Source organism: Falco peregrinus, chromosome 5, assembly GCF_023634155.1.
Source record: "Falco peregrinus isolate bFalPer1 chromosome 5, bFalPer1.pri, whole genome shotgun sequence".
Classification (NCBI taxonomy): Eukaryota; Metazoa; Chordata; class Aves; order Falconiformes; family Falconidae; genus Falco; species Falco peregrinus.
Window position 1 is genome coordinate 104,953,134 of NC_073725.1, and position 12,115 is coordinate 104,965,248.

The following is a 12,115-nucleotide window of genomic DNA, read 5'->3' on the forward strand; positions in this document are numbered from 1 at the left end:
TTTTGCTAAGTGGTTTTTATTTGTGAAGTCCTACAGTGAAGTTCTGAAGAGCAGGTTAAGTAGATTCTTTTTTTCCTTCACCCAATTAAGCAATCCCACATTCTAAGCACTGGAATAGGACTAAGAGCTGTAGAAGCCTCTGCTCACCACAGCAGCTAGTGTGAAATACCCATGTTTCAGCAAGGCAGCACCATTTCTGAAAGACTATTGGTTCTGCACCTCATTCTCAGGTACTGCTATGTCTCATCCATAGTCCATTGCGATTACTCTCTCTAAAACTAGGTTTTCCTTGTACAGTGCTGTCCCAAGGCATGCTTGCAATTTTGGGAGTTTCTCTTCATTAGCTGGAGCGTAGGCTTTTGGAGCGCTATCTGTCAGCAGTCACCATTTTCCTGGGAAGCGTTACGTAGCAGCCACAGACTGAGAGCATGCCCGTTCTTTCTAAAAATACTGCAGATGTCAGTCCGTATTTTTAGGAAGAAAAAAAAAAAGAAGTTCATCAACACGCTTGGCATAAGTAGTATTTATTCCTTCATTATCAAGTTAGCATAGATTATTTTTTTTCTAGTTATACATGCATCTTTATCACAGAAGTTACATAGTTCAAAAGTCTGCTTTTCCCCAGAAAAACCTACAAACCTTATAAAATACAGATTTAACCATAATGTAATTATGACCCATTGCTTTTTTCATGGTATTTATCTCCTAGAATAAACTAACGAAGCCTGTGCAGATATGCATCAACACCCGTGTTAGTGGTTGTGCTGGTAGAGCCTCTGTACATACGAACTCTGACAGTGATCGTAACCACAGCGCTGCAGGGTGCTACACGCTGTCCTGTCACCACGACCTGTGCACTCAGCAGCCAGCGGCAACAGGAAGGATTATTTTCTCCTTCTAATGTTCAGTTTCTGATTGTTGCAGAAGTTACCGCCATTCCCAGGTACAGTAACATTCTCCGAGGGTGGCTGTCCGGCTAATATGATTAGAATGAAGAGAACCGAGATCCGCTTTGACAACTAGAATGAAGAGAACCGAGATCCGCTTTGACAACAGAGGGATATAACCGTTGTTTTTGTTTAACAGAAGGGAACGCATCCTGTTGCCAATAATGGTACTTCCTGGAAGTCAGTATTATGAAAAACTCAGGAGGTTTTTGCATCAATATAAATCCCACCCAGAAAGTTCCTGTATTTAAGCTTTTATTTAGTCTACAAAATGCTGACTGAAGCCCTGGCCTATGTTTACTATCAGTTTTCCAAGACACAACAATCAGAGTTGACCTAAGTACGCCATTAGAAGTTTTTAATAGGGCTATTCAGGGAGATGTGCAAGTCAGTAGCAAACATTGCAAAAATCACTTCCACTTCACTAGAACAGGACCAATCCAGAGCATCATTGTAGGAATCTGACCGCTCTGCTATTATAACAATGACCTGAAAGACTGTACAAAATTCTTGGCTTGCAACATAGACTCTGTTAGGAATACAAGTGCATTCACAATGACACACTGACTTACTCGTCATGACAACTTAGATACCACTGTGGCAGTAGGGAAAGAAAAAAATAATCAACTTGCTGCTTTGTTAAAAAGAAAAGCCTTGGAGACTAACTGACTTGCAAGAAAGTTTGTAAAATAGCGCCAAGAAAGAATATAAAATATCAGCTCTCGCTGTTAAGACTAGACAGTATCTCTGCTGAATTCACTAAGCAGAGGCTGGTTTTCTTTCTCTATGTGAATTATTTCCAAAACAACAAGACACTATATCATAACACAGTTTTGTCCATTGGCTTCTCCTAAACTCTGGCAACTACTTCATCAGAATTTACCTTAAGCACATGCACAGTCAAATTTGCTTCTTTATATCAATGTACATAAACTGTATCTTCATAAATAGCTTCAGCTGTTTCAGGATTTTCAGCTCAGGGTTTACATCCATATAAAGATGAAATCGGACAGCACTGTAGAGGAGGAATGTTCCTTAACTCTTAAATATTACTTTATTGTTAGATAGTAAATTGTCTTGATACAATTTCAAACCTAAATAGATCAAGGAAGTAATAGACTATCAAATTTAGTTTACACTACTTGCTTGTAACCAGTTATACATGGCTAAGTTGTATATGACTCTCAAATTGCTCTCTGATTTAAACTTGGAGAAATCTATCAGTGGCCATGGAGGAGTGCTAGGCATTATCTATAATGCAATAAAATGCATACCTATAAGCACACTTCATATATTTTTATATTCATGCCATTACATACATAAATAATGTATGTAGCTTGAAACGACTGACAGCAAGACTCGCTTGGTCTGCACTCTATAAATCTACATAGTGTAATAAACTTAACCTCCCCTTACCTAAGGGAAAATATGTGGCAGTAACTATGAAGCTGCAATTAGCAACATAAAAAGTTAGTCCTACGCAACACTGCTGATTCAGCACCTATGCAAATCTCTTTAAAATCACGTACTTGAAAGAATATTTTCAGGAGTGTCTGAAGTAATAACAGATGCACATGAAGCAAAGTACAGCTTCAGCTAGAAGTGCTTGAAAGATCAGTCTGTAAGTAAAAGGCAACAGGAAATACTAAATGGGAGAAATATATTACAGGAAAGGAAACCATCCAGTAATTTACTTACAATAATAAAACGCTCTGGTGGTGAAATCCTACTGCAGTAGTTCCCAGGAGAACGCGAGGTGTTCACATGAGAAGTTGTACTCTCATGGAGAATACTAAGCACTCTGGGTTTTTTCTGTAATCAACAGAGCTTTCCAATGAAGTAGTTCTAAAGCTCACAGGGAAAAAGGTCCCCATTTTTATTGGGGGGAGCAGGGCACAGATAAACCTCAGCAGCTGTTCTTTCCCTTGAGGTAATTTAATTACAGAGCCAGCTGCTCCTCCTCTTAAGCAAAACCCAGTGATCCTCACCCTCCCGCTAATTCATTGCACGTTCCTATTTAACCTCCTCATCTCTTCTGACCTGCCATTTGGTCTCGCAGCTTCCATCACCCTCCCAGATGCTTTTATATCTTTCTGTTATTTTATGCCGGTGAAACTCCTCCAAATCAGCACACACACGCACAGTTTCATTTATACATAGCAACCTATTTTCTTTAACTGCTCTCTGCAATCATTTCCTCTTTTTTTTAGTGGTTAAGATGACAATCACCCAATACAAATGAAATGCACTTCACTCCTGTGCTGTCTGTTATAGAAAACTAGATTTAATGGCATAGATAAGAGAGCCTGAAAAGCAAATGGAGTAATTACAGTCACGTAGTGCTAAATCTGAAAAAAAACCCATGACAGTAAATTCATCTGCCTACTTGTTTCTCCCGCTTTCTTCCTCTTCTTTGCAGATGCAGGTCTAAAACAGTAGCTTTCAAGGTTTCAAGAGAAAAAAAAATATTGAGTAATTCAATTTTCTGACACATCTTCAATAAGGCTAATGTAAAACAGGCTACACATCAGAAATGTGTAATTTTTTGATGAGACAGCTAATCTAGTCACCGTCTTCCACACAGAGCTGGGGTTGGCACAGCTGAGGTGCTGACCGCAATCACTCCCATGCTGACAAACTGGCCGATGAGATTCTAGAAACTGGAAGTCACTGATTTCATACTCTTCCTGTGCTGTTTCAGATCTACTTCATTTTCAGCACATACTTGAGGAAGATACGGTAAGACACAGTAACCTTGAGCTATGCTGTCACATTATTTTGATAGAAAACAGAAATATCACTGAGTAAAAACGAACAAAAAAACAGAGAGAAAGAAAAATGAACTGGAACAATTTGCAGAGACAAACTGGTTGCCACGCAACTATCTGTAAGCCTAGATTTAGGCACAAAAAGGGAAAAAATTTGATTTGCTGCCTCTCTGTACATTTTTGTTGGCAAGAATAAAAACCATCTCTTGAGAGCTGAGAAAAGATGACTATAGATGAAATAAAAATGTCACTTTTTTTAGAAAAAAGCCTTAAATTTGTGTGGTCCACATGACAGTCTGCTAGCCAAATACGGGCAACAGCAAAAGCAGGTATTTTTGCAAGTGACTGGCTACTCTGGGATGAAAAACGTACTGGAGCAGGAGTTGCTAACTGACTCGGAAAGAGAACCCGGAGCCTCTCTGCTGCTCAGGCTGCCCCTCCCTGGGAAGGCCGGGGTACCGTGACCCCTTCTGCGGCTGCTCGGGGTGCCAGTCCCACCCGCCCGCAGAGCTGCTCCAGCTCCTGCAGCAGCCGCCCCAGCGCGGCAGGCTCTTGGTCCTGCCCAGCGCTGCAAGGGCAGGCGCTGCTCCCCGTTCCCACTGCGACGGGGCCAGATCCAGCCAACTTCTGCACAAAAATGTGCCTCTCCAGCATGGAGGGCAGGAGGAGACCGCTTCCTCAGGCCAGCACGGGGCCGCTCCGGTGCGAGGGGAGCTAAGGATACTGCTGCTCGGCGTACCTACAGCCACCCGGCAGAGAGGTCCTGAGATTCCTCCCTCACTCTACCAGCACTGAGCAACTCCGGCTGCGAAGGGCTGGGCTGTCACCAGCTGATGGGGAGATACAAAATTGCTTCCATTCCTGAACACCAGAAATGCCCTGCAACGAACTGTAAAACACTCGTAACTGTTATATTATAACTTGGAGTATAAGTATATTCTTCTCTTTCTATATTTCCTGTTATTTTCATGCCACTATTAGAGAGATATCTTCTGTTCCACTGGATTTTAGTATTTATAGTAATTAGTGCAAAAATAAATATTTCTCTTCAAACAAGTTTTCTCTTCTGGATCAAAAGGTGAATGCACTCTTAGTACTATACAAAATAAATATTACACAGGGTATGGAACACAGTTCAGATTACAAGCTATAAACAGACACTGCTTTGAAAAACGCATTATGGGATTGACTCTAGTATGTAGGATTAGTATAGTCTCTTACTTAAGAACTAGTAAATTCTGTTTGCAAAATCAGTTTCCATAAAAAGACTTGGAGAGCCTCAACTCGTTTTCAGTAAATGTGTACTGGTGGCAAGGCATTTACATAGTCAGAAGATTTTTCAAATTATGAAATTCAAGACGTTCCTGCAACTCTAATCATGTTTTATAAAAAGTGAACTCGAAGGCTTACAGCTTTTTTATTACATGTACTGGGGAAAAAACAAGAACATGGCACTTGTGCTACAAGAATATATACACTGTTCTTTCTCATTTGATAAGGAATGCTTGATACATTCCTCATGCAGCAAAGTGCAACTGCGTCTTATCAGCTCCTATCTAGGTCTGACAGTATTTTTTTTCTGCTGTTGAAAAACTTCTTTCAGCATTATATTCACCAAAAAAATCAAAAGAGCATCACACAGTGCAATGTGAAACAAAAAATAAGATCTTTCTGTCTAGAACTACTGCACATCTCAATGATGCTAATAAAGATTTTTCTTTCTAAATCTAAGAACAGTTATGTGCAACAAATCAGGTAAAGCTGAGTACTGTCTTATTTGGACGTCCACTTTTGTCTCCAGCAAGATGTTCTCCATCCTGCAGTTTAACAACAAATTTCCGTGTACTGCCAAGGTCCAAGAGAGTTTTAAGTTCTGCTTCAAGAGCAGGCAATTGTACAGAGATTGTACAGAGCTAAGAGGGGAAAACTTCCCAGGTTTTTCCGTAACTGCAGAGAAGCCTTGAGAAAACATAATTTTGTAACAAACATGGAAGCATCACCACGTTTCATCTGGCATACAGAAGAGAAATTATACTGACATGAAAATGGAAATCCCTTAATTGAGAAAGAAACATCAAGGCATAACAGGGTCTACATTGTGAAGTCTCTTATATAAACGCAGCAGACCCTTCCACTTACATTTCACTTCTTGTGGAACTTGTGCCGTTTCACCAGATATATCCAGGAGTCCAAGTTTAATAAAGTAGGCAACTTTAGGCTTCAGATTCTCTCTTCTTCTTTCCTTCTTCTCCTAAATCACTGTCTTCTGACTGGCTACTGCTAAGGACTACGAACTGTCCTTCTCCGCTGCCCTGGTTCGATCTGCTGGAAGCAGCTATCAACCGGCTTTGCTCCTCCAAGTCCTAATTTGAGGAAGATGGGCACAGGAAAAGAATACTAACTTTGAAGCCATCTACAATTGAAACACGGTATCATTATTATTATTTCTAAACTAGCTTTTAATACTATCGGTGGACAGCTTTCCATACAGATGGAATAGAAAACCAAACTGTTTACATTTCAGTAGCTGGCGCTATCAGAAGAGCCAACGCGCTAACACATCTGTACCTGCAGTCCACAATAAGAAGTATCTTCATCTACACCGAGGTGCTGGAGCGTGCCCAGAGAAGGGCAACAGAGCTGGTGAAGGGTCTCGAGTTGTACGAGGAGCGGCTGGGTATGAGCACCCTACTGGGGGTGTTCAGCCTGGAGAGGAGGAGGCTCAGGGGGACCTTATCACTCTCCACAACTCCCTGAAAGGAGGCTGGGGTGGGGTGGGGGTTGGTCTCTGCTCCCAGATAAGCGACAGGACAAGAGAAAACTGCCTCAAGTTGTGCCAGGGGAGGTTCAGATTGGATATGAGGAATAATTTCTTCACCAAAAGGGTCATCAACATTGGAACAGGCTGCCCAGGGAAGTGGCTGAGCCACCATCCCTGGAGGTATTTAAAAGAGGTGTAGACGTGGCACTTAGGGACAGGGTGTAACGGTGGGCTTGGCAGGGCTGGGTTAACGGTTGGACTCTGTGATCTGAAAGGTCTTTTGTAACCCGAACAATTCTCTGATTCTACAGCCCCCGCCCTGCAGCCCCTTCCTCACTGAGCCCTCGTCAGCAAATGAAATTATTTTGCACCTGTGATAGGTGTATCCTTCAAGCAGTGCTCTAAAGGATTCCTATAATGACATTTTCCGGTTCTTCTCAGAAGAGCTCTTTTTAAAGACTACTATACAGAATCTGCACAATCTGCACAGGAAATTCTTCTAATAATTAACTCCATAATGTTCTATGAACTTGTACTACAGAATATGATAGTGGAGCCTGGAGTAAAAAAACTGCAGAAGAAACCAAGTAGAAAAAAGAATATTAAGAAATGATGATGAAATATACCTTTTCAATTTGTTTTTGTTTATTCAGTTCTTTTTGTTGTTTCTCTTTGACTCTGTCTATTTCTTTCTGCTTTTCTGATGCTTTTCGATCCTAAAGGGCAAAAATGTAAATAAAGTAAGTAACAACAGCCTGAGAGGGTTGATATACTACCCATTTATATGGGTTTGCTCAAAACTGTTATACCGCTGTTTCGATTATTCTTCTTTTAAAGGACTAGTATGTTTACAGGTAGCAAGCCGAATCCTATCTTCAATATGGTTCCACACTGACACTGGTCAGTCTATTTATCTTGGGTTTAAATTCCAGAAAATAAATCCCTTCAAGTATGCCACAACAGTTACTGCATCTACAAGCACCTTGCAGAATATATCGTATTACACATATTAAATATACTCTCTCCCTTCCATTCAAAAGTATACCTCGCCCCAAAAAGATTCTTACCAGTTCTGCGTGAAAAGCTATCTGTTTTGCCAGTCCAACAGAGTCACAAATCTAAACACAAAACAATTGGAAATAATCAAAATTACTCTCATAAAAATGCCTTTTAAATTAAAGCCAGATTCCCACATTATATATAATACCCGACTAAAGTACTTGCAGGTACTTAAGACTGGCAGGTTTAACTGCTTTTCAGTACACTAACAAAATACTCTCCCCCAGAAATCCCTCAGACAGCTTGAGTCAATCTATCATCTTAGAATCCACAGCAGGTTCAAAACTGACACAAGTATAACCATCACCAATACCTTTTCCCCTTCATTATTTGATTCAAATATATAGCAGATGGAAGTCTGACGGCTCTCAACTCTCCCTCCTGAAGTTCTAAGCACAAATCCAAAAAGGCGCTTATTCTCCTGGTGCGTAGCATACAAGACTACATTGGGCAAAGGAAACTGCCAAAAGGATCAAATACAGAGATATTAAAAGTAGTTCCAAATATTTTCTGTAGGAGGTTTCTATATACTGCACGTTAATTACTTCAGGACCATAAATGCACAACCACACCAGAAGTTACAACTTGACCAAATACGTAATCACAAAAGACAAACAGTGGACTAGAAGGCAAGGGATTAAATTATTCAAAAGATAAGGGAACTACTAAAGACACACCCCATGTAAGAAAAGGGCACCACATTTGCAATGCAATTCAGTCATCTTCCTAAATGTGAACACACTGCTTTTCTTTTTTATTTTCCTTAAAGAGACAGCATTCATACAAATTACACCTGCAACTAAGATTTCAGAATTTGGTGCCAGGTAAAGGCAGTACTTCTCCAAAACCTTTAGAGCAGTTAGTTCAATGCTCCTGAATTATATAAAAGGAGAAAAAAAAAACCAAACCCACATATCCTCATTATTTTGATACAATAAAACTATTTTGCATTCTTATTCCTAAAAGAGGGTGCACTTAGAAATAAATGTATCTTTTTAAGACTTACCAAAGGGTGTTTTTAAGTTCTGAAAGTCCTTACTACAGCTGCTAAAAACTGGTAAGTTTTTCCTAAACTTAAATGTACACATTTAGAATACTGGGCGTGCACTCAGGTGACATCTCTCACCTGTAAAAGCTTACAGCTTTGGGACAGTTTTGAACTTAATGCCACAAAGGTAAAGAACGAAAAAAAGCACTGCTTGCTTCGGATTTCTTTTTATGGAAATGAAAGTAGTTCAGTGTCTCCAAAAAACTGAATGCTTTTAAAAGACCCCCCCAAAGAAATCAAGTGACAGCCCATAAATTCTCCATAAAGAAAAAGAAGGGAAGGTGGGAAGAGTTTTGCTATTACTGAGGAACTAAGCTGGCCTTATTTGATATCCTAAGAAGAATTCCACTTACTTCTTTCAAGCGCATTTTTTATAGAGAATTATAAAAAAAATCCCCAAACCAGAAACGATGCAACACCCTCAATTACACATAAAAACACAAAAACCCAAAACAAAACACGAAAAAACATCCAAACACCAAGCAAACCCTTTTGGACTTCAGAACTAATCTGACATCAACCTTAATGTTACCTCTCTACTAAGAATGTACATGTTTATAATCAAACACATTTTGAAAATCTTAGGAAAACATAACATTGTATTTTAACAAGCACATTTGACCTCCCGAAATCACTCCTCTTAACCCTGATTTGCTAGTGTTTTTCTGTCTGATTTTAAAAGGTACGCCTTAGTCTCCTAATTTTAGTGGAAATTTGTCTGGAAATCTCATGCTGTCAGTGATTTTTGCTAACATTATTATTAATACTTTTCAAGCAGAAGAATTACATTGCTGGTTATTTATCTTAAAATGTAAATTTACTTACTCGTAGTCTTGTAACTTGTGTCTGTGGATCAATTAACCTAAAAATTTGTTTTTAAAAACAAATCAGAAAGTAAATTTTACCAAAGTGAAAAAAAAAATCATTCTGTAAATAAACATCAGTAAAAGTCAGGAAGCAAACTTACTTTAGGCAGTCACAAGTGACTAATAAATGTGATTCTGTCATCCTGAAAACATTATGGATGGCACGCGCTGCTAATATCTGACGCATTGTTTCATAAACAACATCTGGACTTTCATCAGACTTCACCTCCATAGAGCCAAGAAATCTTACAATAAATAACTGATGAAGTATTGAATCTAAGACAAAGGAAAGTATTGAAAAAAGTGAACTCCATTTTGGGTTTTCCATTCAAAACCAAGATGGATTGCAGCCAGGAAAACTCCAAACTTCTAATAACTTGGAAAGAGATTGCTCAGACTTTATGAATTAGAGGTACAATTACTAAACAGCAAGTCACACACACATCTTCTCATTTGGTTTAACAAATACAAAAGATGCAATGGGTTAATTTCAGAGCAGACTTCCAGGTAGCAGTCTCACTTAACTCGTCTATTACACTGCTAACGCAACTAAGCATTCTACATCTGGTGTTAAATTAGAAGGGAGAAGCTATCGATGAAAATAGGATTTGAAAATTATTTTTCAATTTTTTATTTTGTATTGAAATAAAATTTTTGTTTTACCTTCTGTTTCAGATTTTGAGCCTCCAGATTCACCAAAAGGATTTGTGCGTCTATTAAAAAAATGAAAACATTAAACCAGGAGTCAGATTACAAAACCCACAAATGAATAATGTAGTAGTCTCACGCTGCATCACATGTAATGATTTCACAGACTCGTAATCTAGAGAGATAATTTATGATAATCATAAGGACAGTTTAATCAGGAGTTAGACATAAATTGCTATATTCAAGGGTTCAAATTATGGGAAAAACACCAGGTATTATTGTCCTCTGTTGCTGCCATAGAACGTTTTGCTCATGTAGTGTTTTTTTAATAACTGAATTAAACCCAAGTCAAAACCTTGTTAATATTGGAAGAGGTATAGATTTAGGGGATGAAATTTCAGAGAACAGCTTCAGGAAGTACAACCAAAAGCGAGTCCTTTCAGTACTCCGCAGGAGCACTGCACTTCTCATCACTGTCTCACATGGCCGAATTACTTACTTAAGTCACTGGTTTTGTTTCAAATGCAGCTTTTCAAAAACATCACTGGGGTTTTACTCCTAGAGGGTCAAGAGAAATGTGGCTATTTCTGGCTCTCAAAGACAGAATTGCTATCAATTACAACGAAAAGTGAAAATACTCTAGGCTTCCAAGTTACATTTTTCAAAAGCAGTAAAACAATGCTGGAAAAAAAAAAAAAAAAGGAGTATGGAAATGGGGAAACTGTATTTAAAACTTCTACAGAGGAAAAACCTCCCTTCTCTCTGCCTAACTAGTAGCCGAAAAACTATTGTCAATAAACTTCAGATTAGGTTTTGTAGGGGATTAAGGAAGGTGTCACCTCTCAATAGTGTTCTAAAAGCAAATTTCAGAACCAAGAAAAAAAAAGTCAATCTCTCTTGTTCAGTGATGTCATATTAACTGCCAGTTTTATTTTATCAGTGAAATCTTTAAGAGACGTCTGGTTTAAAGTAATGAAATTGTTCTAGACTGATGTCAAGGCGGCGTTGCTGCAATGTTTACATAACATGGATTCAGTCAAGAAGCATCCCATTAAATGTTCACCTGTGTAAATACACTAAAGGGAAATCCTTTCTATTAGCATCTTTTATTGCTCAGACTTTTCTTGTCATTTAACGTTAGACTGGAACCCTAGATGCAAAATCTCACAGGGTCTCTCAAAAGGCAAAAATAAAATTCAATTATATGTCATCAGTATCAGAAACTAAGGAAAGTGTGGGGTTTTTTTAATAAATACTTCCAAGGTAGTGCATTGCCTATCTGTACAAACATTGCAGCTCTTTATTGACAGTGATAGTTAATTGAAAATACTAAGCACAACTCTATATAATTTCTGTTATGAAAAATATGATTTACTAGAATGAAATTGTAACTGATGACGTGGATTTAGCTGAAGCATTAACCTTTCCACTTTGTGGAATACAGTTCAAGTCTATTTTAAATCAATAGATTCTTAAGGATCTAGCTAGCCAACTGATTATCCTGCTACACCAACCAACAAAAACAAAACTGTCAAAAGAAAAAAAATAATAATTATATATAATCTTAACTGTTACGTATCTGTGAGGTGCAACTGAAAATTCAAATATTTTTCGAAAGGGCAGGGGGATACAACATGTTATTGTGACTACAGTCATGTGAATTAGTTTTCAGCTTTTTAGCTTTTTTTGTTGTTGCTAAGAGCAGCTGGATCTGCAAGTATGCTTCTTAATGTCTGAATTCTGTACATATAGTTCCAGAACCGCAGTGCAGATTTACAGGCCTTTATTATTATTTCTGAGTGGGAAGTTTACAAAAAAACAAGTAGGTGAAAATATTTTTATGTTTTGGGAAGAGCTCTTAGACAATTTTAACTTGTTTGTATATGAGATTACTCTAGAAGCCTAGATCATTTTCACTCACCTTTCAGGTTAGAGAAGAGTGTCATCGTATGCCATCATCACCTGGAGGCAGGGCTACCAAATTTCTCTTGAGTTTCCAAGAGGAAATAACCCAAGCT

The 12,115-nt window shown here is 38.5% G+C and overlaps 1 protein-coding gene across 1 annotated transcript in view; it reads right to left on the reverse strand.

Annotated features, from left to right (window-relative positions):
• Positions 1-508: 508 nt before the first annotated feature.
• APPL1 (adaptor protein, phosphotyrosine interacting with PH domain and leucine zipper 1) overlaps positions 509-12,115 on the reverse strand; it is a 32,440-nt gene continuing 20,833 nt past the window's right edge. The window contains exons 16-22 of the mRNA XM_005230020.4: positions 10,113-10,162; positions 9,551-9,725; positions 9,409-9,445; positions 7,849-7,995; positions 7,544-7,594; positions 7,103-7,192; positions 509-6,078 (exon numbers count right to left, since the gene is read on the reverse strand). Of these exons, the coding sequence (XP_005230077.1) occupies positions 5,929-6,078; positions 7,103-7,192; positions 7,544-7,594; positions 7,849-7,995; positions 9,409-9,445; positions 9,551-9,725; positions 10,113-10,162 (700 nt within the window). The 3' untranslated portion in view covers positions 509-5,928. The remainder of the gene's footprint in view (positions 6,079-7,102; positions 7,193-7,543; positions 7,595-7,848; positions 7,996-9,408; positions 9,446-9,550; positions 9,726-10,112; positions 10,163-12,115) is intronic.